This window comes from Narcine bancroftii, chromosome 7 (genome assembly GCF_036971445.1).
Source record: "Narcine bancroftii isolate sNarBan1 chromosome 7, sNarBan1.hap1, whole genome shotgun sequence".
NCBI classification, from domain to species: domain Eukaryota; kingdom Metazoa; phylum Chordata; class Chondrichthyes; order Torpediniformes; family Narcinidae; genus Narcine; species Narcine bancroftii.
Window position 1 is genome coordinate 165,903,719 of NC_091475.1, and position 27,689 is coordinate 165,931,407.

At 41.5% G+C, this 27,689-nt stretch overlaps 1 protein-coding gene and 1 long non-coding RNA gene across 11 annotated transcripts in view; one reads left to right on the top strand and one right to left on the bottom strand.

The window, feature by feature from the left end:
- The window catches only part of LOC138739331 (uncharacterized), a 334,221-nt gene that overhangs the window by 87,471 nt on the left and 219,061 nt on the right, over positions 1 to 27,689 (bottom strand). For 3 of the 6 annotated variants that reach the window (XR_011342175.1, XR_011342171.1, XR_011342170.1), the window contains one exon: positions 27,362 to 27,481. The exons of the other annotated variants lie outside the window; for them this stretch is intronic. This is a non-coding gene — a long non-coding RNA (uncharacterized lncRNA). Of the gene's footprint in view, positions 1 to 27,361; positions 27,482 to 27,689 lie in introns of those variants that run through there. 6 annotated transcript variants of the gene reach the window in all.
- Positions 2,014 to 27,689, top strand: part of LOC138739329 (high-affinity choline transporter 1-like) — a 47,790-nt gene continuing 22,114 nt past the window's right edge. The window contains exons 1-6 of one of the 5 annotated variants that reach the window (XM_069891142.1): positions 2,043 to 2,080; positions 14,939 to 15,027; positions 15,798 to 15,905; positions 16,043 to 16,270; positions 17,289 to 17,402; positions 27,335 to 27,490. In XM_069891142.1, coding sequence (XP_069747243.1) covers positions 16,087 to 16,270; positions 17,289 to 17,402; positions 27,335 to 27,490 — 454 coding nt within the window. In that variant the 5' untranslated portion in view covers positions 2,043 to 2,080; positions 14,939 to 15,027; positions 15,798 to 15,905; positions 16,043 to 16,086. Of the gene's footprint in view, positions 2,081 to 14,938; positions 15,028 to 15,797; positions 15,906 to 16,042; positions 16,271 to 17,288; positions 17,403 to 20,310; positions 20,380 to 27,334; positions 27,491 to 27,689 lie in introns of those variants that run through there. The other 4 variants (XM_069891143.1, XM_069891141.1, XM_069891144.1 and 1 more) reach the window with 4 other exon arrangements.

The window sequence follows — 27,689 nt, forward strand, 5'->3', positions numbered from 1 at the left end:
ATACCCTCTCATACCTATTTCCCCCAATCTAAGTGGAAAAAGCCTACTCTCATCAACTCTGTCTATATCTCGTATAATCTTGTGAACTTCTATCAAATTTCCCCTTATTCTTCTTCGCTCCAACAAATAAAGTCCTAACCTGTTTAATCTTTCCCTGTAACTCAACTCCTGAAGACCTGACAACATCTTAGTAGATCTTCTCTGCACTCTTTCAATCTTATTGATATCTTTCCTGTAGTTACACAACCAGAACTGCACTCAATATTCCAAATTTGGCCTCACCAATGTCTTAAACAACTTCAACATCCCAGCTCTTATACTCAATACTTTGATTTATAAATGCTAAGATACCAAAAGCTTTCTTTACAACCCTGTCTACCTGCGACATCACCTTCAGGGAACAGTGTATCTGTAATCCCAGATCTCTTTGCTCTTCCACACTCTTCAATGCCCAAACATTTACTGTGTATGTCCTACCTTGGTTATCCCTGAATTTGTACGTACCACTTATCGTGGCTCTTCCTGAGAGTACCAGTAAATTTCCTTCTGATGCTTATTTGTGCTGAGGTGTGGAAATTGAAAAGATCCCACATATAAATGGAGTAACAAATATATGGAGATGCAAAAGAATGTAGATTCTGGAATGTGAAGCAAAAACCAAACAGTCGGCAGGTGGGGGGGGGGGGGGGTGGGTGGGATCACAAATCCTTTGCCACAGGTCCCAATTCAATCCTGCCCTGTTTAGTGACACTTTTCACTATACTTTACACTTTGTCTCACAATGCTGTACCATTCTCTCTTTGATTAAAGTTGCACTTTGTTTCATTATTGCACTTTGTTTCATTATTGGATGACCTGCAGTGCTACAGGGTGAGTTGACTTGCCTGGATAGCATGAAAAACAAAGATTTTCACTACACTTCAGTAAATGTGACAATAAGCAATTCAATTAAATGAATATTAAGGAATGGGGAGCTGCAGCAATGTACCCTACCTATGCTGAACAAATAAACGCATCAGCCTGATAAAGTGAAAATGTTCCCAGTGTCCACTACAGAAAAAAAAGGACCACCAAACATTTCCATATGTCTCCATTACCACGTGATCGACTTGTGATTCAACTTTCTGGAAACAATAGACTTGAACTCAAAATTCAGCAATATTCCTTGACACATTGGCATAGCGGTTAGCGAAATGCCTTTACAGTGCCAGCGATCAGAAGCAGACCTGGGTCTGAATCCCAAGCTGTCTGTAAGGAGTTTGTATGTTCTCTCTGTGTCTTTCTCCAGGGCCTCTGGTTTCCTCCCAGCCTTCAAAAACGTAACGGAGTGTTGGTTAATAAGGTGTAAAATGGGCAGCACGGACTCATAGGGCCGAATTGGCCTGTTACAGTGCTGTATGTCTAAATTTAAATTTCCATTCATTGTATGTTTTCTACCCCTATTTGACTTCCCAAAATGCTTCATCTCACATTTATCAGGATTAAATTCCATCTGCCCAACTGTTCACCTGAACCACATCCTGTTCTAGTCTCAGACAACGATCCTCACTTATGCACATTACAATTTCTTTGCCTACTTACTCATCATACCTCCTACATTTCTGTTTATATTTTAAATGCTTTCCTTTCAGCCTCCACTTTTCCATCCTCTGTTCTGTTAGCTGTCTTTCTTGCTCTCCTCTACTTGTCTTTTTTCTGATTTTTGGTGATTGAATATATATTATCATTTCTGCTGCATTAAAATATGGGATTTTTCCAGAGGTTTCATTAGTTCTTGTGAATAACCATATTTATCCAGTTATGTTTGGAAATCTTAGCTAAGTTTTGACCTAAGAATATTGAGGTGGTAACAACATTTGTGACCATGAAACACCAAAATTGTTTATTTCAGCTGTTTTTTTTTTCCAGAAAAATACTTGCAGTTATTGAAATGTCTTCAGTGATGGATTTTAGTTTGGAACAATCTAATAAACATTGCCATGGAAACAGAATGGGCAAAAGAATGAAATCAAACAGAAATATTTTAAATGATGCAAAGAAACCCAAAAAAAAAGCATCAAGAAATGAGAGGTACATAGAAGTAAGTGGAAATTAACTGAAAGGTATATTAGAAAGGCTAAGACAATGGTTCTCAACCTTGTTTCCCCACTCACGTACCACTTTAAGTAATTCCTTACTAACTATGCCATAGGTGCTCTGTGGTTAGTAAGGGGTTACTTAAAGAGGAATGTGAGTGGGGGGGGGGTGGGGGGAGGTTGAGAACTACTGAGAAAATGCAACTAGATTTGACATGGTGATTAGAACTTGAACAAACCTATTTGATGTATGATTTAATTGTGGTCTCCCTGTGTTTTCTAGCACCTCCCTGTTGTATCCACTAGGTGTCCAACAATTGACAGGGATTTAAACAGGAATCCAGACTTTGCACGCACACATTTTTTTCATTGTTAGCTCCTTCTAAACCAAACAAGGTCACCTGTACCATAACCCATACAGAAGGCTCACAAAAGAGTTGATTTTCTCTCTCATTTGACAAAAAGAGAGAATGGTCAGTGTGCCCACACAATTGCATGAGGCAAGCAGTTGTAATAGAGACATGAATTAAGTTCACCTGGGGTTTGGAGGGGGTTAGATCTCCATTCTTCCATCATAAGATGTTTTTAAAAGAATGCAGAGGCATTACAGGTTTTTTTAATTTGGTGGGTTTTAAAGGTTACACAAACATGTCAGTGTTTGGGTGACTCTTTGAACAATCTCTTTTCTTTGGCTTGGCTTCGCGGACGAAGATTTATGGAGGGGGTAAAAAAGTCCACGTCAGCTGCAGGCTCGTTTGTGGCTGACCAGTCCGATGCGGGACAGGCAGACACGATTGCAGCGGTTGCAAGGGAAAATTGGTTGGTTGGGGTTGGGTGTTGGGTTTTTCCTCTTTTGCCTTTTGTCAGTGAGGTGGGCTCTGCGGTCTTCTTCAAAGGAGGCTGCTGCCCGCCAAACTGTGAGGCGCCAAGATGCACGGTTTGAGGCGTTATCAGCCCACTGGCGGTGGTCAATGTGGCAGGCACCAAGAGATTTCTTTAGGCAGTCCTTGTACCTTTTCTTTGGTGCACCTCTGTCACGGTGGCCAGTGGAGAGCTCGCCATATAATACGATCTTGGGAAGGCGATGGTCCTCCATTCTGGAGACGTGACCCATCCAGCGCAGCTGGATCTTCAGCAGCGTGGACTCGATGCTGTCGACCTCTGCCATCTCGAGTACCTCGACGTTAGGGGTGTGAGCGCTCCAATGGATGTTGAGGATGGACTCAAACTGATACTTTGAACAATAGTATCAGTGTAAATGGCTCACTCTTGATACATTTATTTCTTTCCCTCTATGATGCTACCACTATATATATAGACGTGCTGTATGGGCTGGCCTGACCCTGAACCTGTGACTCCTCCCTCCCAGATATCTCCATGAAAGCTGTTATGCCCAAACCCCTCCCTCAGTACCTGCCTTGGAACCGGGCCAGCAACATGCAAACTGTGCCAACGCTTTAAGGTGATTAAAGCCTATTAATCAGGACTCTCTGTCTGATTGTGGTTAATTGATAGTACAATTTAATCACCTTAATTTTAGACCATGGACAAGCTAATATGGGCTGATAGATTAAACACTGACCCCAAGGACCTGGAGGCCTCGACTAAATTCAACCAGTGGGTGCCCTGCCTCAATGCTTTCATGAGGTGCAATGACGTGCGGAGCGAGGAAGACAAGAGGGAAGTGCTCTTTGCTCAGATCGGCCAATGGATTTTCCAAATGATAAGAGACTGCTACATATTCTGAAGTGATGGAGTTCCTGCAGAAACAGTACTGGGACCCGACGAATGTCAATATACACACGATTCCTCCTGGGCAGCTGAAAACAAGTGCTAGGTGAGTCGATCGATGAATACATGCAGGCACAGTGGCAGCTGGGCGAGCCTCCGACTGCTGAGAAGTCTCTGCGGCTGCCCATCTCAAAGGTCTAATATGGGACGCCTGCATGGCTGGGTTCAGCTCCCGTTACATCAGACAGAGGCTACTAGAAAAGGGTGATCAAAGCCTGCAGGAGGTAGTGGACCTGGCTAAATCACTGGAGACTGCTCAGTGAAGCACTGAAGCATTCTCCTCAGGTAATACGGATACTGTGTGGGGGACACAGACGCTATCATCTTGGGACATGGGGTCCCACGTCACTATCACTGCTATCGAGCGACAGAAGTGCTATTTCTGCAGGCATGGGAAGCACCCACGGAAGAGATGCCCAGCCCGAAGTGCCACATGTTCCGCTTGCAGGAAGAAAGTGCACTATGTGAAAGTGTATAGGTCCCAACCTTCCCCCAGCAGCGCCGTGTGTAGCCAACAGCCATTGCCATTTTGGACCGCCCTATTTCTGGCTCTACCACAGACGTCACTTCCAGCCAGGGACGGATCAATTGGGCCCTGGGGATGACAAGCCAAGGTGGCACCACTTCCAGCTCCACTTACGGCAACACTGCCAAGGCCATCTTTGTGAGTGCCTCAAAACCAATACAGCAGTGACTCAGACACCAACTACACGTTCGCCTCCATCATCCTTGTTCAAGACAATCTTCACCAACTGGCCAAAGCCATGATGAACATCGAGGTAAACGGCCACCCTACGAACTGCTTATTTGTCACAGGAAGCACTGAGAGCTTCATCCACCCAGTAACTATACACCAATATTCTCTCGTAGTGACCCCGACACAATGTAAAGTCTCCCTGGCCTCCCAATCAGCCGAGATTAGTGGCTGCTGCACGCACTGATGGTGCAGGGCACCAAGTAGAGAAATTTTAAACTCCTGATCATGCCACACCTCTGCATGCCGGTCATACTGGGATTGGACTTCCAGTGCCAGCTACAGAGAGTCCGCATGCAGTTCCACAGCCCCATCCACCCTCATGTCTGCAACACCAACAGGCTAACCACCCTCCCCCCCCCCCCCCCCCCCGAACATGACTTGTGGCCTCTCTACTCTCCGGGTCCCACCACTGCCCCTATTCGAGAACCTCACCCCCAACTGCAAGCTGGTAGCCATTGGAAGCACTACCTGACCAGAAAACCGTTCATCTTGCTGACTGACCAATGTGCAATCGCTTTTATGTTTAACAACAAACAGCTGGGAAAAATTAAGAATGACAAGATCCTGAGCTGGAGAATTGAACTGTCCACCTATAACTACAAGATCTTGTCCTTGCCCAGAAAACTCAATGAGCCTCCCGATGCCAACACGTAGCTGGATCGCCTCCAAGTTCTCCACAACAACCTCTGCCACCCCGGAGTCACCAGGCTCTACCACTTTGTTCGAGCTTCCAACCTCCCTTCTCAATCGAAGACATCAGGGAGTTGACACACAAGTGCCCGGTCTGTGTCGAGTGCAAACACCAGTTCTATGGGCCAGACAATCCCACCCTTTGAGCAGCTGAGCATAGACTTTAAGGGACCTCTCCTGTCCACCAACAGGAATGTGTACTTCCTGAAGATCATGGGTGAATACTCCCACTTACCCTTTGCCATCCCCTGCCCAGATATGACCAAGGCCACAGTCATAAAGGTCCTGCACAGCATCTTCGCTCTGTTCGGATACACCTGCTATGTCCATAGTGACCGAGGGTTCTCCTTTATGAGTGAGGAGCTACATCAGTACCTGTTGACCAAGGGCATAGCTATGAGCAGGACCATGAGCTATATAACCCCTGGGGGAATGGACAGGTAAAGAGGGAAAATGCCAATGTTTGGAGGGCAGTTCTCAAGATGACTACCCACCTCCCGGTGGCAAAGTGGCCTCCCTGATGCACTCCATGGCACCAGGTCCCTTCTCTGTACACCTATGAACACAACACCGTATGAAAGGCTCTTTTCCTTCCCCAGAAAATCAGCATTTGGAACTACACTACCCTCCTGGCTGATGAACCCTGGGCTGGTGCTGCTCCGAAGGCACATCAGACACCACAAAACTGACCCTGTGGTCGAGAAGGTCAACCTCCTCCATGCTAACCCCCAATATGGCTACATGGAGTATCAGGATGGTCAACGGGACACCGTCTATATCCAGGACCTGGTGCACGCAGGAGATTCCCAGCCAATCCCCTCCACCGATATCCCTGACCAACCGGCCCCACCTGATTTCGCACCCCAAACACCAAATGACCCGAACAGCACCACTGTGCCAACACCCCCTCAGCCACCAGAAGCACCACCTGTTACACAAGACACCACCCAGGAAATGACAGCTGTGCCACAGCAGACCCTGGGACAGTCTCAGTAACAGATGAGACTATCAGACAGGCTAAATCTGAAAGGGACTTTGGAACTGCAATGAACACTAAAACCACACCATCTCATCAGACTTTGTTTAAAAAGAAGGGGTGAATGTGATGCTACCACTATGTGTATAGATATGCTGTATGGGCTGGCCCAAACCCTGAACCTGTGACTCCTCCATCTCAGATATTCCCATCAAGGTTGTTATGCCCAAACCCCTCCCTCAGTACCTGCCTTTGAACTGGGCCAGTAACATGCAAGCCGTGCTGACACTTTAAGGTGATTTAAGGCTTTTAATCAGGGCTCTCTGTCTGATTGTGGTTAATTGATAGTACAGCCTCTTAGTATATATAGGTGATGTTATCAATGCAATTAGCACCCATGATATGATATTTTTAAAAAATGAATTATTTTTGGAAATGCCCAATGAATATCCTGTGCTATTAGGAAAAATTAAAAAAGCAAATGAACTCTCATTCCATCGTACTTTCTGAATCTTCCACAGGTCCTGTTTTCATTCCATTTGTCTTCCATGCACATCTTTTTCAGTAATTTCAGCTCTCATTCCTAATCTTCTATTAACCTTCACCCCAGGCTCATTTTGAAAATATTATCACAATACTGCAGGAGGTAGGTAAGAAGTATAAAAGCACAATTTAAGAAAGGAGGAGGGAGAAAAGGGAGGGAGGTGCAATTTGTCACCATATCGGCAATGCCTTGCAACCTATTTTTGTCAAAATGCAGGAATCCATTTCAAAGACATTTAGTAAAAGTTGGTGTGATTTTATTAAGGGAAAGGAAAATTTGACAATAAGAGATCTTTGAGTATGTAACTAAATGAATATAATTTCAGCCCACTTTGGCTATCTGCAAAAAAAACCACATAACCCAGAACCATATTGATCTTGGCTTCATGGCCTGGAAACTCCTCAGTATTTGAACCAACAATTTAAAGTGGTGCTAAGTAATGGTTCTGTACCATTCTCATTTGCCACCTTCCCTGGAACTACATTCTATCCAGCATAATGCCAAAGGCATTTCCTCTATTTACTCCATTACTCTGAGCCTCAAATGTGCACCATTTGAAGTGAACATTCGTCCTTTTCTGAATATGCTGGACATGCACATTGAGGGCTTGGAAAAAGTTTGATCTCTGGAAGAGCCAACTGCTCTTTGCAATTATGTTTTGGATTAAATTAAACAAACGAGCCTGCAGCTGACGTGGACTTTTTACCCCCTCCATAAATCTTCGTCCGCGAAGCCAAGCCAAAGAAAGAAATTTAACTCAGAGGAATTCTATCCACTGTGCTTAGGATTCCTTTTATTTTAACAGAAATGTTAATTTGTTTATAACCAAACAATTAAGTTGGAGGAGATAGAAATTTTAGATAAACATGTTACTTTTGAATAAATGACGTAACTAGCATAAAAAGACAATGGAAATGCTGCCGGAGATGTTGTAATGGCAGTGCTGCAGCTGGTGCAGGCCCGGGAGCAAAGATATAGTGTTCTTCAACAGGGTCCAACCACCAAGTCTTAATGCCAGCTTGTATTATAGTACAGGTTTTAAATGGCCAGTAAAAGGTGTTGATGATGTTTTTATATAAAATCCTGCAATTGCAGAACCTGTGCTAAGCAGTGATTATGTGGACTACGGGGACCAGTGGACCAGCACAGGCCAGCAGACATGGGGAGAACATCCCTGTGAAGAAGGAGAAGCATATGAGATGATCCTACAGGATGCCGACCACACCAGTGGACCATCTAGTGGTTCAGTGGCTGAAGCACCCATGCAGGGAGTGGGCTGTTGGCAACTTGCAGTCAAAGGACCCACGCAGGGCTGCTGGAGACTGGCTCATGGCAACCAAATATCGGAACTTGGATTCAAGAGGGTGGTGAGGGAAAGAAAGAGCTCACAAAGGGCTTCAAGCGCTGAACAATTCTTGATCACATCAGAGGTATGGGTCTGTACCTCTGGTTCCCAACAGATAGAGAAGGGATCTGTGCAGCTGCAGAGGCTGGAGGCAAATCCACGGACACCCAGCGACTCTGAAGGGACTCTCTTTTGCTTCTTTCTCTTTCTGTAATAGGCACCCGGTGACACAAATGGTGACTCTGCCTTATTTCAGGCAAAAGAAAATTTTGTGTAATATTACATTTTCTGTTTTATTACCATGACAATAAAAGAATCATGAATTCTGAAAGCAGTCCTAAAATCAAAGCACCTAATAACAAAATCTAAAAAGAAGAGAAAAAAAAATATTTTAAAAAGAATAAATGTCTTTATACCCCACGGTTAAATTCAATCACAAATGATTAAGAATACTTCATTGAACCAGCTCCACTTTACTTGATTAATTTAATGTCCAAATGTCTACCAATAATCAATACTGAGCAATCACAGATAATTTAGGTAGACAATTCAAAGATTGACAATCCTCTGAATCAAGAAGAATTTACTTACCTTGTCTGAGTCTCCACTTTTAAATTCTCCTGCCTGAGGAACCAACCTCTCAGCATAATTGCACTCCCTCAGGATCTTTCATGATTCAATGAGAAATCCCTCATTCCTTCATATCAGACCATTTTACTCCATCCATTTCCACAGCTAGTAAATCTACCTGCCACTGACACCAAGGTCAGCGCACCCTTCCTTTGGTCTTGTTACGAGCCCGGAGGACTCCACAAAGCAGCAGCAACAGAGATTCACCAAGACCACGGTCACTTAAACAAAAATGTTCTTAATTTTCTTCAAACATAACAATAGGATCAATATTTAACTTATTATTATTAATCTAACTTCTTTCTTTGGCTTGGCTTCGCGGACGAAGATTTATGGAGAGGGTAAAAAGTCCACGTCAGCTGCAGGCTCGTTTGTGGCTGACAAGTCCAATGCGGGACAGGCAGACACGGTTGCAGCGGTTGCAGGGGAAAATTGGTTGGTTGGGGTTGGGTGTTGGGTTTTTCCTCCTTTGCCTTTTGTCAGTGAGGTGGGCTCTGCGGTCTTTTTCAAAGGAGGTTGCTGCCCGCCAAACTGTGAGGCGCCAAGATGCACGGTTTGAGGCGTTATCAGCCCACTGGCGGTGGTCAATGTGGCAGGCACCAAGAGATTTCTTTAGGCAGTCCTTGTACCTTTTCTTTGGTGCACCTCTGTCACGGTGGCCAGTGGAGAGCTCGCCATATAACACGATCTTGGGAAGGCGATGGTCCTCCATTCTGGAGACGTGACCCATCCAGCGCAGCTGGATCTTCAGCAGCGTGGACTCGATGCTGTCGACCTCTGCCATCTCGAGTACTTCGACGTTAGGGATGTAAGCGCTCCAATGGATGTTGAGGATGGAGCGGAGACAACGCTGGTGGAAGCGTTCTAGGAGCCGTAGGTGGTGCCGGTAGAGGACCCATGATTCGGAGCCGAACAGGAGTGTGGGTATGACAACGGCTCTGTATACGCTTATCTTTGTGAGGTTTTTCAGTTGGTTGTTTTTCCAGACTCTTTTGTGTAGTCTTCCAAAGGCGCTATTTGCCTTGGCGAGTCTGTTGTCTATCTCATTGTCGATCCTTGCATCTGATGAAATGGTGCAGCCGAGATAGGTAAACTGGTTGACCGTTTTGAGTTTTGTGTGCCCGATGGAGATGTGGGGGGGCTGGTAATCATGGTGGGGAGCTGGCTGATGGAGGACCTCAGTTTTCTTCAGGCTGACTTCCAGGCCAAACATTTTGGCAGTTTCCGCAAAGCAGGACGTCAAGCGCTGAAGAGCTGGCTCTGAATGGGCAACTAAAGCGGCATCGTCTGCAAAGAGTAGTTCACGGACAAGTTTCTCTTGTGTCTTGGTGTGAGCTTGCAGGCGCCTCAGATTGAAGAGACTGCCATCCGTGCGGTACCGGATGTAAACAGCGTCTTCATTGTTGGGGTCTTTCATGGCTTGGTTCAGCATCATGCTGAAGAAGATTGAAAAGAGGGTTGGTGCGAGAACACAGCCTTGCTTCACGCCATTGTTAATGGAGAAGGGTTCAGAGAGCTCATTGCTGTATCTGACCCGACCTTGTTGGTTTTCGTGCAGTTGGATAATCATGTTGAGGAACTTTGGGGGACATCCGATGCGCTCTAGTATTTGCCAAAGCCCTTTCCTGCTCACGGTGTCGAAGGCTTTGGTGAGGTCAACAAAGGTGATGTAGAGTCCTTTGTTTTGTTCTCTGCACTTTTCTTGGAGCTGTCTGAGGGCAAAGACCATGTCAGTAGTTCCTCTGTTTGCGCGAAAGCCGCACTGTGATTCTGGGAGAATATTCTCGGCGACACTAGGTATTATTCTATTTAGTAGAATCCTAGCGAAGATTTTGCCTGCAATGGAGAGCAACGTGATTCCCCTGTAGTTTGAGCAGTCTGATTTCTCGCCTTTGTTTTTGTACAGGGTGATGATGGTGGCATCACGAAGATCCTGAGGCAGTTTACCTTGGTCCCAACAAAGCTTGAAAAACTCATGCAGTTTGGCATGCAGAGTTTTGCCGCCAGCCTTCCAGACTTCTGGGGGGATTCCATCCATACCTGCTGCTTTGCCACTTTTCAGTTGTTCGATTGCCTTATATGTCTCATCCAGGGTGGGAACCTCATCCAGCTCTAGCCTTAGGGGCTGTTGAGGGAGCTGGAGCAGGGCGGAATCTTGGACTGAGCGGTTGGCACTGAAAAGAGATTGGAAGTGTTCTGACCATCGGTTGAGGATGGAGATCTTGTCGCTGAGGAGGACTTTGCCGTCTGAGCTGCGCAGCGGGCTTTGGTCTTGGGGTGAGGGGCCATACACAGCCTTTAGAGCCTCGTAGAAACCCCTGAAGTCGCCAATGTCCGCGCTGAGCTGGGTTCGTTTGGCGAGGCTAGTCCACCACTCATTTTGGATCTCCCGGAGTTTGCGCTGAAGATGGCTGCATGCGCGACGGAAGGCTTGTTTCTTCTCTGGACAGGACGGCTTTGTAAGGTGAGCCTGGTGGGCAGCTCGCTTCTTTGCCAGCAGCTCCTGGATTTCCTGGCTGTTTTCGTCAAACCAGTCCTTGTTTTTCCTGGAGGAGAAGCCCAGTACCTCTTCAGTGGATTGCAGTATGGTAGTCTTCAACTGATCCCAGAGGGTTTCAGGGGACGGGTCCGTGAGGCGGGTTGCATCGTCGAGCTTTGCTTTGAGGTTTGCCTGGAAGTTTCCTCTCGCTTCGTCTGACTGCAGGTTTCCAGAATCTGCAGTCAGATTAATCTAACTTAACCCCCTTTTAATTCTAAGTGCATGTGCATGTAATGTGGATGTGTACAGGAAAGTTCTTTGTTTCACTGTCCAATCATCACTTCTCCAAGTCCTCTGGTATCAGACAATTTCCAAACTGTGCACAGCATTTAACATGTATGATCTTCAGGCTCTGGTGCTTTAACTTAAATTGTTACCGCAAAGAAGGTCTTCATTGGTTTCAGAGAGAGATATTCATTGTTTGTTGGACACACACACAAATTGATCTCCTTCAATCAGCTACCTCAGTGTCTTGCCAATGAAACTTGCCCCCTCATGGGTTTTCCAAAAAATAACCTCTTCTTCCAGGTTACCACAGAGAGTTCTTTATTTCTCATTTCAGCAGAAACACATCCTCTTGTAATTGACTGCAAGGGTTTAGAATAGGCTGAACTCAGAACTCAAAACCCATCTTCAAATGGGGTCTTGATGCAACTGCTGCAGTAAAGTGACTCTCTCTCACTCTCACCAAAAAAAATCACATTTTTTTTTCTCTCTCTGTTTGCAAAACCACATGACCCCTCTTAGGACAGCAAACTTCAACCAGAGTGGGATTGCTGGCACCAGAATCAGTTTCTAAGCCTGGACATATGTTCCTTTAAAGACAATAGGCCATTTATTCCACATCAGTCCAATTAGCATCAAGTTGTGGAGTCTCCAAAGGCCTTCTTCAAAATCACTGTAGACATGTAGGCTCCATCTTAGGCAGAGCTCTTGCATTTTAAATTAAATCTCTTTTGTGAAATGTTAATGTCAGTTTATGAAGTCTACCTAAATTAAATCCCCACAATCTATACCTTTTAAAGACATATTTATCATAATTTTATTAACCCATTCCATAACAGTATGAAGATCCAAATTGTACTTGTTACTTCAGTTGTGATCTCACCAAAGCTTCTACAATTCCAGAAATTAAAGGAGATAATTTGTACCTAGTCTAATTACCATATTCCTTCCTGATTGGTATGCATCTCATACATAAAAATTGCTTTTCTAAACCTCCTACAAAATAGAATAACTTCACATTTTTCAATATGTACTCCATTTCGCCCCATATCCTTCCAGCTTAATGAAAGATTTTGTTCTAAATTTAACATGATATAATTGAATAAAATTATTCAGTTCAGAGGGGGTACTAACCTCCACCATTATAAAATGCTTTGAGTGTCTGGTGATGGAATGCATCAAAGCACACTTCCCAGAGATGCTGGACCCATTTCAATTCACCTCGAGAAGAAACTGTTCCATAGATGATGCTACAGCTTCGTCCTTTCACTCTGTCCTGTCCCACCTAGAGAATGATACCTCATACGTCAGGTTGCTGCTCATTGACTTCAGCTCAGTGTTTAATACAGTCATTTCCCAGAGGCTGCTGGAGAAGCTGTCCTCACTGGGACTCAACACTCTTTTCTGTAACTGGATCCCGGACTTTCTGACAGAGAGACAACAGTCTGTGTCGGTAGCAGAAAATTGGACACCATCATGGTGAGCATTAGCGTATCTCAGGCTGTGTGCTCAGCTTGCTCTTGTTACCACTACTGACTCACGACTGCATTACCAGTGACATCATGTTTGCAGATGACACAACAGTCGTTGGCCTCATCACCAACAACGATGAGTCGCACTACAGAGAAGAGGTGGAAAATCTCATGAAATGCTGCAAGAGTAACAACTAAGTCTCAATGTGGACAAGACATAGGAGATGATCATGGAATTTAGGACCAGGAATGACCACCCTCCACATCAAGTACTCTGTAGTGGAGTGGAGAGCGCTAAGTTCCTTGGAGTTTGCTTAACTAGTGAACTTATCATAGAACTTAACATCTCCTCACTTGTTAGGAAAGTGCAACAGCAACTGCACTTCCTGAGAAGACTGAAGCGGGCAAGGCTACCAGCCACCATTATGTCAACCTTGTATATCGAGAGCGTTCTAACCCGCTGCATCACAGTGTGGTACGGCTGTTGCAGAGAAATGGATCAGAAGTCAATCAACAGGACCATAAGTGTGGTAGAAAGGATAATTGGATTCTCCCACCCATTCTCCCCCCCATCCGCCCCACAATTGATAGTTGTCCGAAGAGGTTATTGAGGACCCCTTCCACCCTGCACACAGCACTGGGGCAAGATACAGGAATATCAGAGCCAGACAACCAGACTGACAAACAGTTTCTTCCCATGGGTGTGAGAATGCTGAACAACCAAAGGAACTGCTCACACTAACCATCCAAGACTCTCACTAAATATTTATGTATTTATTTGTATAGATAAAATACTCATTCTGCATATCTATTGTTTGTCTGTATGTGTATAATGTCTGGTTGTATACTGCATATTACTGCACCGAGGAATGGAGAACACTGTTTAAGGTTGTACTTGTACAATCAGTTGACAATAAACTTGAACTTGAAAAAATACAAATCGGAAGTCTTGCTTCTCTGTGCAATAATCTCTGGGTATGAATGTAGACTGACTTTCTATGACAATACAAACTCCAAACACACTTCTGAAGATGCCCAACTTACATGTGCAGTGGGTTTTACATCAGGATCTTGTTCCACAACATGCCACAATTGTCACAGAGTTGGTTTAGAGCCCATAAGATGCAATTTATTAAATGAACCCAATTTTTAGTCAGACCAGGTAATTCAAACTGTAACCAAAACATTAAGAACTGTGATTATAATTTTGTGAAATGTGAACTTCTGTTTGCTAATAATAGTTATCCTTTGTTGACTCTAAGATACAAGCATCAAGATAGGGATGATTAATAACTACAGTAAAATCTCACGCTACATACTGTATGGCAAATATTCTCTTTGCTGTGGTTACAGCTATACATTATTGATTATTCCTCTACCTTGCTACCCAAAACTAAAGAGAATTTCTTGTCTCAAAGATTTCTAGGGAATATCTACCAATGATGTGATCCCCCCCCACCCCCCAGAATAGTCAAGATACCTGTTTTATTCCCCTATTCCTTTGCAAAAATGAAGGAACAAAACAACATAGTAAAAATCTTGAACATATCTTGAATTCATTTTAAATTTCAAATTTATTGTCAAAGTACATACATGACATCATGTAGAACCCTGAAAATCTTTTTCCTGTAGGGCAGGCAGAATTTCTACTTATCGGTTGTGTAAACTGTACTTAAAAAAAAGATATGTAGACAAAAGAGAAAAATGTAAACAAAGAAAGAAATATAAACCAACTGCTTGTGCAACTAAAGAAAAAAATTCAGTAATAAATAATGTGCAAAGTAAGTCTTAATTGAGCCTCTGGTTGAGTCTGTTGTTTAGGAGTCAGGTAGCAGCTGTTACTGAACATAGTGGTATGCATTTTATTACACCTATATCTCTTTCCTGATGGCAGCAGGGAGAACAGCAAGTCCTGCGTGATGTGGATCCTTGATGATTACTGCTGATCTCCGACAGCAATGTTGCATGTAGATTTTCTCAATGGTAGGAAGAGATATGCCTGTGATGAACTGGGCTGTGTCCCCTTCCTTATGCAGATGTTTCCACTCAAAGGTATTGGTACCCCCATACCAGGCTGTAATGCAGCCATTCAGCACCATTTCAACTACGCATCTTGAAGGTTTGCCATGGTTTCAGATGCCATACCAAATCTCTGCAAACTCCTGAGGAAGTAGAGGCACTGACATTTGTGTGTTGGGCCCAGAAAAGCTCTTCCGAAGTAGTGACTGCCAAGAATTTAAATTTGCTCACTCTCTCCACCTCTGATTACCCCAATGATCACTGGTCGTTTACCTCTGGTTTTCCCTTCCTAAAATCCACAATCAGCTTCTTGATTTTGGTGATATTGAGTTCGAGGTTGTTGTAAGTACACCCTTCAGCCATGTTTTCAATCTCCCTCCTGGATGCTGACTTAGTGTCTCTTTTTATACAAACCACTACTGTCATATTGTCAGTAAATTTGTAGACGGTGGTGTTGTTCCAAGCCATGCAGTCATAGGTGTAAAGTGAGCAGAACATGGGGATAAATACACATCCCTATGGTCCTCCAGTGCCGATGGAGGTTGCGGAAGAGATGTTCTTGCCAATCTGCACTGATTGGAGTCTGGAGGTGAGGAAATCCAGGATCCAATTTCACAGTGGGGTACTCAGACTTGGTCTTTGAGTTTGCTCATCAGTTTTGAGGGAATGACGATTTTGAATGCCGAACTGTAGTCGATAAAGAGCATCCTGATGCATGCGTCTTTGCTGTCCAGGTGTACCAAGGTTTTGTGCAGAGCCAGTGAGATGGCATCAGCTGTAGACCTGTTGCTGCAGTAGGCAAATTGGAATGGATCCATGTTGCCACTCAGAATCTCAGGAGTGTAAGTGATGTCATGTATATACTCTGATAATAAATCTGAACTTTGAAATTTTGAACTTTGATATGTAAAGTGGGTTAGAAATTTAATATGTGGCTTATTTTAAAATGCTATAATGTAATGAACATTTTTTTCCCTAGTTATTAATAGCAAACATCTGCATAGAGTGCATTTTTAATTGAAAATGGATACCAATGTTGGAGGGATTATTGCCATCATCATATTCTATTTGTTAATCCTGGCTATCGGTCTATGGGCTGCTTGGAAAACTCAAATGATGACTAGAAGAATTGGACTACTTCAAAATGAAATTATAATGATAGGAAGACGAGACATTGGTCTATTGCTTGGAATTTTTACAATGACTGGTAGGTTTTTAATTTAAACTTGCTTTTATCTTTCACAATGTTTTAAAAGTGTATTTTTTTATGGTCATGCTAATAGGAACTGCACTTGTATGGAACTTTTCTTACTAATATTTGTTACCAAGCTAAAGGTTGTCCATTGAGAAACACAAGAACCTGCAGATACTGGCATCTTGGGCAAGCTAGGAGAAGCTGGAGGAACTCAGCAGGTCAGGCAGCATCCATGGAGAGCAATGGACAGTCAGTGTTTTGGGCTAGAATTGTCAAAGACTGGTAACTGTCCATTGCTCTCCACAGATGCTGCCTGACCTGCTGATTCCCTCTGGAAGGACCATCCAATGTAACACTGTCAATTCTATAGTCCTTATGTCCATATTAAAACCTTGCATATCCCAAAGAATAACTTCGTGAAATCAGTTAGATGTAAATGCCTGTCCCTGACAACTCTCACAAATACAAAAAGGCCACCATCCTTGCCTTTGGTTGTTGCCAATTCTCAACTTCTCCAATCACTCATTCTGCCACCTTCTGTATCATCCAGACGCCAACTTTTTTGTAGTACTGGGCTTGAGTCATATTCACTCAAGTTAAAACCCATCCCAAAACCTTTGCCAATATACTGTTTATTCTGCTATAATACTACAGCAACTAGGCTAGTTTAGAAAACTGAGTGTCAAACAAATAGCACATACTGTATTCAAAATATGCTATGGCAATCTGGATTTCACTGTGCCCTAAAGTGATGTGCCATGTTGATTGAAGGATTGCTGAACAGTCTGTCTCAACTGGCAAGACGTCTAGGAAGCCTTCAACAGCAGCAATAACTAGCTTTTACTACCAATCTGAAAGACAACAGATTTTCAGCATAAATTTTCTCCACTCAAGTTTCTATGTTTATTCTTGAAGCAGTGACATGAATGTTGGTCCTAGACAATAAATTACATCCTTGTTATTGATTGTGTTCATTGTTAGGTACAGAGTTCTGAAATAAAATGAAATAAATTGCACATCTGTCCTGCAGCCACTTGGGTTGGTGGAGCTTACATTAATGGTACATCGGAAGCAATCTATCTTGTTGGACATGGTCTCGCATGGGCACAAGCACCAATAGGATATGCGTTAAGTGTTGCTATTGGTAAGTCGAATAACATTCTTCACGTTCTTTGTAGTTTGTTATAGAATCCAAAGTTTTCATTTTGGGTTAAAGAATTTGGTTCCAGTTCCGTTATTTTGCCCTCTGTTAATCAGTTTATTTTAATTTGCTTTGAAATGGGCAGCAGCGTATATTTACTTCATTGGACAAGGATATAAAATGACCAAAACAAAGATTTTTTAAGTCATGCATCTTTTCTTCCTATTTAAAATATTTAATTTAATTTTCAGTCAGACAGATGTAATTTTTTGAGAGATATCTTTCTTTATACTGTAGTAGTCTCTAATTCCAGCTTTTAATGTGGAAAACATCTTGTATGTCCTGATATTCTTCCATGAATTTGGCTTTTCTCACTCCTTCAAAGGCAATATCAGGTTTCGAACAGAATCCAGTGCCATCGATGGTTAAAAATAAATATTAGAATGCAGCAAATAGTAAACTCAGAAAAAGGGTTTGAATTCTAAACATAACCTTATATCAGGATGTAGACATTTATCTTCACGTGATGGCTAGGACACTAATTGGAAAATATTTATATTAGATAAGCCAAGAAAAAATAAGATGATATTGAATGAAGAATAAATGCAAATAATAAAGATAAATGAAACATCAAACCTTATTGTTGCAATATTGAGATGTGATTTCAAAATAACTATCTAAAACACAATTTTTATTAATGTTTTAAGATTTGAATGGGTTCCATATTTTGGTTTTATTGCATTTTTGACATTAGCATTCCAAACATTTAATTTAAATAATCTATATCTTGTTTCTGTTTGGCCTCCCTTCACTTGATGGGAAAACATCTTTTCATGAACTGAAAGCTGGATTTTAGAGTTATTTCCTTGGCCACAGAAAAAAATCACATGATGAGATTAAATTGACTTATTGGCTGCTTGGGTCAGAGACAAAAAAAGTATTTTATCAGCCCCATTTTGGGCAGTATGATAATGCTGGAGTTAATGATGCTGCCTCACACCTCCAGCAACCTGGGATGCATTCCTAATTTTGAGAGTTGTCTGTGCAGAATTTGCATGTTCTCTCTTATAGCAATGTGGATTTCATCTGAATGCTCTGTCCTTCCTGGCTGATTAATTAGTTAGTGTACATTTTTCCATAGTCTAAATAGAGTAGGAGGAGGTGGGGCAAATGAATCGAATTGGATTTGATCAGATCTGAGAAATAAAAAGTTGCAGGCCACAGGAAGAGGGAGAGTGAGACTGCTGGGACTGTAGGATGAAGATATGGACCCATTGTTAGCACATGGCCACTTCTGTTTTGAAAAAATATAAGTAAAGCACAAGAGTAATATTGATGACTTTTTCCTTTACTGGCAAACAGCCATGACAACCTAAGAATTTTAGACATCTCTTAAACTGTAGGCTGATGTTATGTAAGTTCAGCCTCATAGCATCAACCATTGCAAGGAATAGGTCATCACAAGAATTAGGGCAACTGGAGCAGGCAGTGGCAAAGAAGAAATGATCAGGGCTACCTGATGCTGTGAAGAGGTGTGATCATGAGCTCTGACTAATTTGTTTATATTTCCCTACTTTCCACTCGCTTTTAATTAACCAAGCTGGTTAAAGTTTATTTTTGAAACTGTCAATTACTATAGAAGACCTCTCATGCCAAAAATAGTAGCCAAAGTATCTAAATAACCATGAAAGAAAGAGAGGAGGAAGAAAGTGAAATTGAACAGGACACTCCTCTGACGTTTGGAATGACTACCAAAATTGTCAGAAAGCAGTCAACGGATATTAACAAAGCTTTAAAAATTTGGGGCTAAAGAAATTGAAATGAAACTTGATACAGTCTTGGACTCACTGCCACAAATAGAAGAACGTCTGACTGCATTGGAAGCCGACGGCATCACAGTGAATAATAGGCTGGATAAACTTGAACAACAAAATTAAGCTTTGATTACTGATATCAAAAAGTTAAAAATTCAAGTATAGACATTAGAGTGACAGAGTTGTCAAAATAATCTTGTATTTTAGGGCTGAATGAGGATGTTGTAAAAGGTAAACCACTAATAAAGTTTTTTATGAAGTTACTTACTGAATGGTTTGGAGTCGAAGGGGCTGGAAATGATTTAATGCTGGAAAGAGCATACTGCTCCTTATCTTTAAAGAATGCTTCAGAATATCGTAGAGCAGTTATATTACGCTTTTATCATTATCAAAAAAAAAGCTAAACTTGAGAACCATTCATTAAAAAAAAAAGAACTTTTCAAGGTTTTACTAGACTTGTGGAAGATTACTGCCCAGAAGTATTCACTGTCCGCAAGGTCTGCAACAAGGAAATGGTGGAGCTGTATAAAAATGATTTCAAACCTGTCTTATTCTACCTGGCGAGGCTGAGGATTACCCAAGGAGGGCAGAAGATATTTCTATATTCACCAAAAGAGGCTTGGAAATTTGTGAAAGGAGAGACTGCTGTGGTACCGTTGACCTCAACGTCAAGATGAGTGAACTTTTGATACTTGAAACTGGCCGATTTCAATTAAAAAAGGGAGGATATTTATTTTCTCTCTCTTTCTTTGGTCTTCTGAAGTATAAGGGAAATGACCATACCTGGGAAATACTTTTGATTGATATATTTAATCAATTATATATTAATAGCAATAGAAGATATCTTTTGGTGCTCTGAATGTTATTATATCTGTGGTTTTACCAATCATTAATTTCTCTGGGCACATGCACCCAGTACTTCTTTGTTTGTTTTAATTTCTAGAGATATATTTGGTTGTATTTAAAAGTAATGCAAAACCATTTGGTATGAAGTTGTTCACTAGCGATAAATGGTTTGATTGTTCAAAATTATTTATTTTGAAAATATTTATATATTTTAACATTGAATGTTAAATGTTAAAAGTGATATTTTACAGACTACCAGTTGCTAAATGAGTGGACATAATCAAAGGAGAATTTGGAATATTTTTCAGACACACTAGCAGGTTGTTATTGTTTTTATATCTTTGGTCTTATTATAGGGAAGAAATAAAATACACTACATGTTTAATTAGGAGCAGAGGAAGCAATGGGGGATTTCATCAGATTTTTTGAGCTGGTTATATTTTCTTTCAGTGACCTTCAAAGAGGGGAGGGCTGGAAAGGAGGGATTTGCTTGGTTTTTCAAGGTACAAGGTTGTTATTAACAATTTACTTTTTCATCTTATATTTTGCAGCAACGATTCGCAGCTGTGGCCTCTGGAGTAAAGATGAAACTTGCCCCAATGCATCCATTCATTTTGTTCTATACTATAAATTATTTGAATGCTGGCATCTATTAAAATTATATCATAGAATGTGAATGGCTTAATGGACCCATAAAAAGGAGAAGGGTACTTGCTCTTATTAAACATTTAAAGGCAGATATTACTTTCTTTCAAGAAACACACATTAAAACAGCGGATAAAGACTAATGTTTAAATGGGAAGGGTAATGTTACCATTCATCTACAGAAGCTAAAATCAAGTCAGGAGTGTCTCCATTTTAATTCAACAAGATGTCTGATTTCTACTCCGTAATAGCATCATAGATAAAATGGGGCTCTATATCATCCTCACTGGGACAATACATAATAAATTGATTGTTTTATGCTCGAAATGTGGATGAGCCGCTAGCTGTTGTTATACAAGCAAATGAAGATTTTAGAGGCTTGTTTAGAGAACCTGTTAAACATAGGTTATCTCTGTATGCAGATATCCTTTTACTTTTTTGTGTCCACTCCAGAGGTACCCATACCAAAGGTATTGTTATTACTTATATGCTTTAGTAAATTTGTAGGATATAAACTTAATCTGAAAAAGAGTGAACTACTACTGCTAAAAGATCCACTTACTCTATATTCTAATTATCTTTTTAAAATGGTGAAAGATCAATTTAAATATCTTGGTATTTTGAATACTAAGAATTTTAAAAACTTCTTCCAAGAAAACTAGTTTTATTTAATCAGACAAAAACAATACTCTCTGGATGGTCACCACTTTCTTTAACTATGATAGGTCAGATTTCTTCTTTGGCTTGGCTTCGCAGATAAAGATTTATGGAGGGGTATGTCCACGTCTGCTGCAGGCTCGTTGGTGACTGACAAGTCCGATGTGGGACAGGCAGGCACGGTTGCAGCGGTTGCAAGAGAAAATTGATTGGTTGGGGTTGGGTGTTGGGTTTTTCCTCCTTTGTTTTTTGTCAGTGAGGTGGGCTCTGCGGTCTTCTTCAAAGGAGGTTGCTGCCCGTCGAACTGTGAGGTGCCAAGATGCACGGTTTGAGGCGATATCAGCCCACTGGCGGTGGTCAATGTGGCAGGCACCAAGAGATTTCTTTAAGCAGTCCTTGTACCTCTTCTTTGGTTCACCTCTGTCTCGGTGGCCAGTGGAGAGCTCACCATAGAACATGATCTTGGGAAGGTGATGGTCCTCCATTCTGGAGATGTGACCCACCCAGCGCAGTTGGGTCTTCAGCAGCATGGATTCGATGCTTGCGGACTCTGCCAGCTCGAGTACTTCGATGTTGGTGATGAAGTCATTCCAATGAATGTTGAGGATGGAGCGGAGACAGCGCTGATGGAAGCGTTCTAGGAGCCGTAGGTGATGCCGGTAGAGGACCCATGATTCTGAGCCGAACAGGAGCGTGGGTATGACAACAGCTCTGTACACGCTGATCTTTGTGTGTTTCTTCAGGTGGTTGTTTTTCCAGACTCTTTTGTTTAGTCTTCAAAGGAGCTATTTGCCTTGGCAAGTCTGTTGTCTATCTCGTTGTCGATCCTTGCATCAGATGAAATGGTGCAGCCGAGGTAGGTAAACTGGTTGACTGTTTTGAGTTCAGAGTGCCCGATGGAGATGTGGGGGGGCTGGTGGTCATGGTGGGAAGCTGGCTGATGGAGGACCTCAGTTTTCTTCAGGCTGACTTCTAGGCCAAACATTTTGGCAGTTTCCGCAAAACAGGACATCATACGCTGGAGAGTTGGCTCTGAATGGGCAACTAAAGCGGCATCATCTGCAAAGAGTAGTTCACGGACAAGTTGCTCTTGTGTCTTGGTGTGAGCTTGCAGGCCCCTCAGATTGAAGAGCTGCCATCCGTGCGGTACCGGATGTAAACACCGTCTTCATTGTTGAGGTCTTGCATGGCTTGTTTCAGCATCATGCTGAAGAAGATAGTAAAGAGGGTTGGTGCGAGGACGCAGCCTTGCTTCACGTCGTTGTCAATGGAGGAGGGTTCGGAGAGCTCATTGCTGTATCTGGCCCGACCTTGTTGGTTTTCGTGCAGTTGGATAACCATGTTGAGGAACTTGGGGGGGGGGGGGCATCCGAGGTGCTCTAGTATTTGCCAAAGCCCTTTCCTGCTCACGGTGTCAAAGGCTTTGGTGAGGTCAACAAAGGTGATGTAGAGTCCTTTGTTTTGTTCTCTGCACTTTTCTTGGACCTGTCTGAGGGCAAAGACCATGTCAGTAGTTCCACTGTTTGCGCAAAAGCCACAGTGTGATTCTGGGAGGACATTTTCGGCGACACTAGGCATTAGTCTATTAAAGAGAATCCTAGCAAAGATTTTGCCTGCAATGGAGACCAGCATGATTCCCCTGTAGTTTGAGCAGTCTGATTTCTCACCTTTGTTTTTGTACAGGGTGATGATGATGGCATCCTGAAGGTCCTGAGATTAATTTGATTAAAATGAACATTTTTTCAAAATTTTTATATTTATTTCAAACATTACCAATTTTTATTTTTAATTCTTTCTTTGACACATTAGAACCATCTATTAAGTCATATATATGGCAAGGAAAGTAACCAAGAATAAATAAAGGTTATCTTCAGAGCACAAGAAATGATGGAGGATTGTCATTACCTAATTTTAGATTTTACTATTGGGCAATAAACAGAAGGAATATGTTATTGATCTTACAGTTTGATAATAAAGATGATCACCTGAATTGGATGGAAACACAACTGAAATCCCTTAAGAATACTTCCTTACAGGCGATATTGGGCTCACTTTTACCCTTCTCTATTCCAAGCTAACAAAAAATTAAATAATAAGACATACATTGAAGATTTGCAGTCAATTTAGGAATTTATTTTGAAATTTTGGAACTTATATTTACTAGTCCAACTCAACCATTTATTCCATCCCATTTTAGATGCAAACTATGAAGAATGGAATCATCTAGAATTTAACCATCTTTTTATCCAACAAAATTTTGCATCTTTACAATTGATGATGAACTTTAATCTGTCAAACACACATTTTAGATATTATCAAATTAGACATTTTATTTGTTCTAGAATTTCCATATCTTCCAGATCTGAATTTCATAGACAAAATTTTTGAAATACAGTTTGTAATATCCACCTTATATTATAAAATATTGAATTTAAAAACAGTCTCTTTAATTAGGATCAAAACTGAATGGGAGAATGATCTTAGTATGTCTAATTCAGAAAAACTTTGGATTTCAGTTTTGTCCCTTATCCACGACTCATCTCTGCGCTAGGCACAGTTTGATTCAATTTAAAGTAGTCCATAGAGTACATTTTTCTAAAATTAAGCTCACTCAAATCTACCCAGGTATGAACTCATAGTGTGACAAAGGTAAAAGATCTGAAGCCTCTTTGCTACATATGTTTTAGTTTTTGTCCCAACTTTGCAGAATATTGGACAGCTATTTTCAGAACATTTTCGGCCACTTTTCGAATCAATCTAGAACCATGTCTGTGGATTGCAAAGTTTGGCTTCTCCAGTAATGTAAAAGTAACATCTAACCAAAAACAGGTCTTAACATTTTCTACATTACTGGCTAGAAGAGAATTGCTCAAATGGAATGAGGACTTTCCACCCACCCATAGACAATGGTTAATGAATATTACGTCCTTTCTAAATTTGTTTTAAAAAATCAGACAATGTTAGGAAAATTAAGATCTCTTTTAATAAGACTTGGGTTTCATTTATAGCTTACTTTCATAATTGGAGTGATCAAGATGTGGGGATGCAGTAAATGGGCATGTTTCATCAGATTTCCAGAGGCTGTTGCTCAATTTCAAGTCTGCTTGAATACCAATTCCACCTTGGTTGGTGGATGGGGTTAGATCTTTATAATCAACCATTTTTTCTTTTACACTATTCAATTGAAATATGAATCCATGTATTTTGATGATATACCAATCCAAATGTATATTATATTTAATTTATATGAACTTAATTTGTATGATAAAACTTATAAAAATAATTTTAGAAGAAAGAAGAAATGAGCAACCTGGAAGACTCTAAACTACCTCATATCTAAGTCCATCAATCAAAAGCTCACATTGCAGCAAAGGGCAGAGCATGCAACACTGGTTCATGATATTCACAACATCAGCTCATGAGCATGGCATTGTATCTGTCAAAGGAACAATGTATGATAAAAACAGAAAATGATGGAAACATTCAGCAGGTCTGACCACACCTGTGGGAAGAGAAACAGAGCTAATGGTTCAGGTGAAAGACGCTGCATCAGTACTGGGAATGAGAGAAAAGAAGTCTGATTAGCTGCAAGAAGAGTAGAAGAGCAGGGATATCTCTAAGAGGAATAACTAGGATGCTCATGAGAATTCACTATTAAAAAAAAGGTGATATGGCCAATGCATGAATGGATCAGTGAGAATATAAATGAGAATGTAGGACTTGAAACATGCAGAGCAGGAAGATGTGCTGGCAGGTCAAGCTGGGCATGACCTGCACTTCATCGGGAATCCTGTTTCCTGGTAAAAGGTTCCAGCCTGACGTTGACTGGCTGCTTCTTTCCAAGGATGCTGCCTGACCTGAAGACTTCCTCCAGCACTGTGTACATTGTTCCTGTTTTCCAGCATCTGCAGACTTCTTGTTTACCTCATATAGGTAGGTTTTGTTCTAAATTTCTGCTGGATGGTGAAGGATGAAGCACTTTTGCACATTTCTGAGGTACTTTCCCATATGTGCAAATGTTTTAGTAACCTACTATGAAGTGGAAGCACCGGAGATCAATTACAGAGCTTGTAATGAACCAGAAACCAGAGATTAAATTTCTCTGTGGCAGCTGGAACTTAAATTCAGGTATTAATCTATAATATTTTGCTAAAACTTGTCATGAGTAATCACGTAACATTATTGCAAAAACCCGCCCGATTCCCTTCAGACAAAGCCATCTGCTATTCTCAGCTAGCCTGGCATGAGCTTTAACTCCAGACTCACTCATGTGGTTAACACTGAATGTCTCAAGGACAATGTCTTAAGGACAATTATGGATGGCCAATAAGTACTGGTCTTACCAGCGATGCCCAAATTCCAAAATAATCTAATTTCATTTAAACAAGAAATTGTTTTACCTTTTTGATCATTTAAAAGGCTTGTTTATAATCCAGTTGTTTTCAGACAGGAAGGGCCCAGGAAGACAGCATTAAAAAGGTGAATACAATGTTGGCCTTCATTTCTAGAGGAATAGTATATAAGAGCAGGGATGTAATGTTGGGACTCTAGAGCACTGGTAAGTCCTCACTTGGAATACTGTGTACAGTTATGCTGGCATTTGAGAGGGTTCAGAGAAGATTTCCTTGAATGACCAGGGATGAAGGGGGTTAGCATATGAGAAATGTTTATCAGCTCTTGGACTGTACTCATTTGAGTACAGAAGGATGAAGGAGGACCTTATAGAGACATTTCAAATGCTGAAAGTCCTGGAGAGAGTAGATGTGGCAAGGTTGTTTCCCATGGTAGTGAAGTCTAGGAGAAGAGGGCACAGCTTCAGGATGAAAGGCCATCAATTTAAAACACAGATGTGGAAACATTTCTTTGGCCAAAGGGTCATGAGTCTGTGGAACTAGTTGCCACAGACGGCTGTGGAAGTGAAGTTATTGGGTGTATTTAAGGCAGAAATTGACAGGGCATCAAGGGCTATGAGGAGAAGGCCAGGGAGTGGGGTTGATTGGGGGAATGGATCAACTCATGATAGAATGGTGGAACAGATTCGATGGGCCTACTTCTGTTTGTCTATCACTGGGAATCATCATGTTGAACAGACAGGCTGCTTTGGCTCATTTTGTGTCTTAATTGCCTCTTGTTAATAAGATTGTGTGTTCACATGCAAAATATGAATACAAAATGAGAATGTTTTGCTGTCAGAAATAACATCTTTCTGTGAGATACTCAGGCATAGATGTTGCCTGATCCTTCAGGTCTATGGAAATTATTCCACTGCATTGTTTCAAATCAGAGGTGGGAGTTATCCTTGGTGTCCCACCAGTATTAATAACTTCTATCCCTTAAGAATGACTACTGCTGTTTAACACTACTATCACTCAGACTTCTGATCCCTAAGCTACCTGCAATATTCCAATTAAACTCAGCATAATATTGAGGAATAACAATTCAATTTTTGACATTGAATGTGGTAGCCTTATGAACTCTGCAATGCATTCAACAATTTCTGAAAACCCATTTCACTGTTCAAATTTACAGTTCCTCTATATCCAGCTTCGTTCTATTCTTACCCAATGCCACCTCCTTCCCCTTCCAGCTTTGCCATTTTTGTTATTTAATCTTCCTTGCCTTCAACCATTTTGCAGATGTTCCTGTCTATCCTCATTTTGCCTCTTCTCCCCATCTTTGGACTTATTTTGTCTTTTATACTTTAAAATTCCAATAAAAGGTCACTGGGCTGATCATTAATTCTGTTTTCCTACTTCCTAATCTGCATAACGCTACTGCGCTTTAGGATTTTATTTTGCTATTGATCATTTTAGCAATTTGATGAGTAGCGTCTCACTGCGATTGCTTGGCACCCTTCATTTAAAAAAAATGTTTGCAACATAAATAATGGCAATATTCAGTAATGCATTAATTATCTTGGTAAAATAATGGACTCTAACCTAACAAAATAATAACTCAATTATATTTTTGCAGGTGGTTTATTTTTCGCTAAACCAATGCGTTCAAGAAAATATGTGACCATGTTGGACCCAATTCAGGAAACCTATGGTAAACGGCTAGGTGGCCTCTTCTTTATTCCTGCTGCCATGGGAGAGCTTTTCTGGACAGGAGCTGTTCTATCTGCTCTTGGTGAGAAACAAAGGCATTTATTATAAGAAGTTGCTAATGCTTTTCAAAAGTTGCATTGAATTCCATTGGATCACATACCTGACTTAACCTTTGTATATTGGAAAGAGTTTGGGGTGGCAGAAGTTGAGTCACTCAGCATAGGATACCCAGCTTCCAACCTGCTCTTTTAGTTACAGTTCCTATGTGGCTGGTCCAGTTA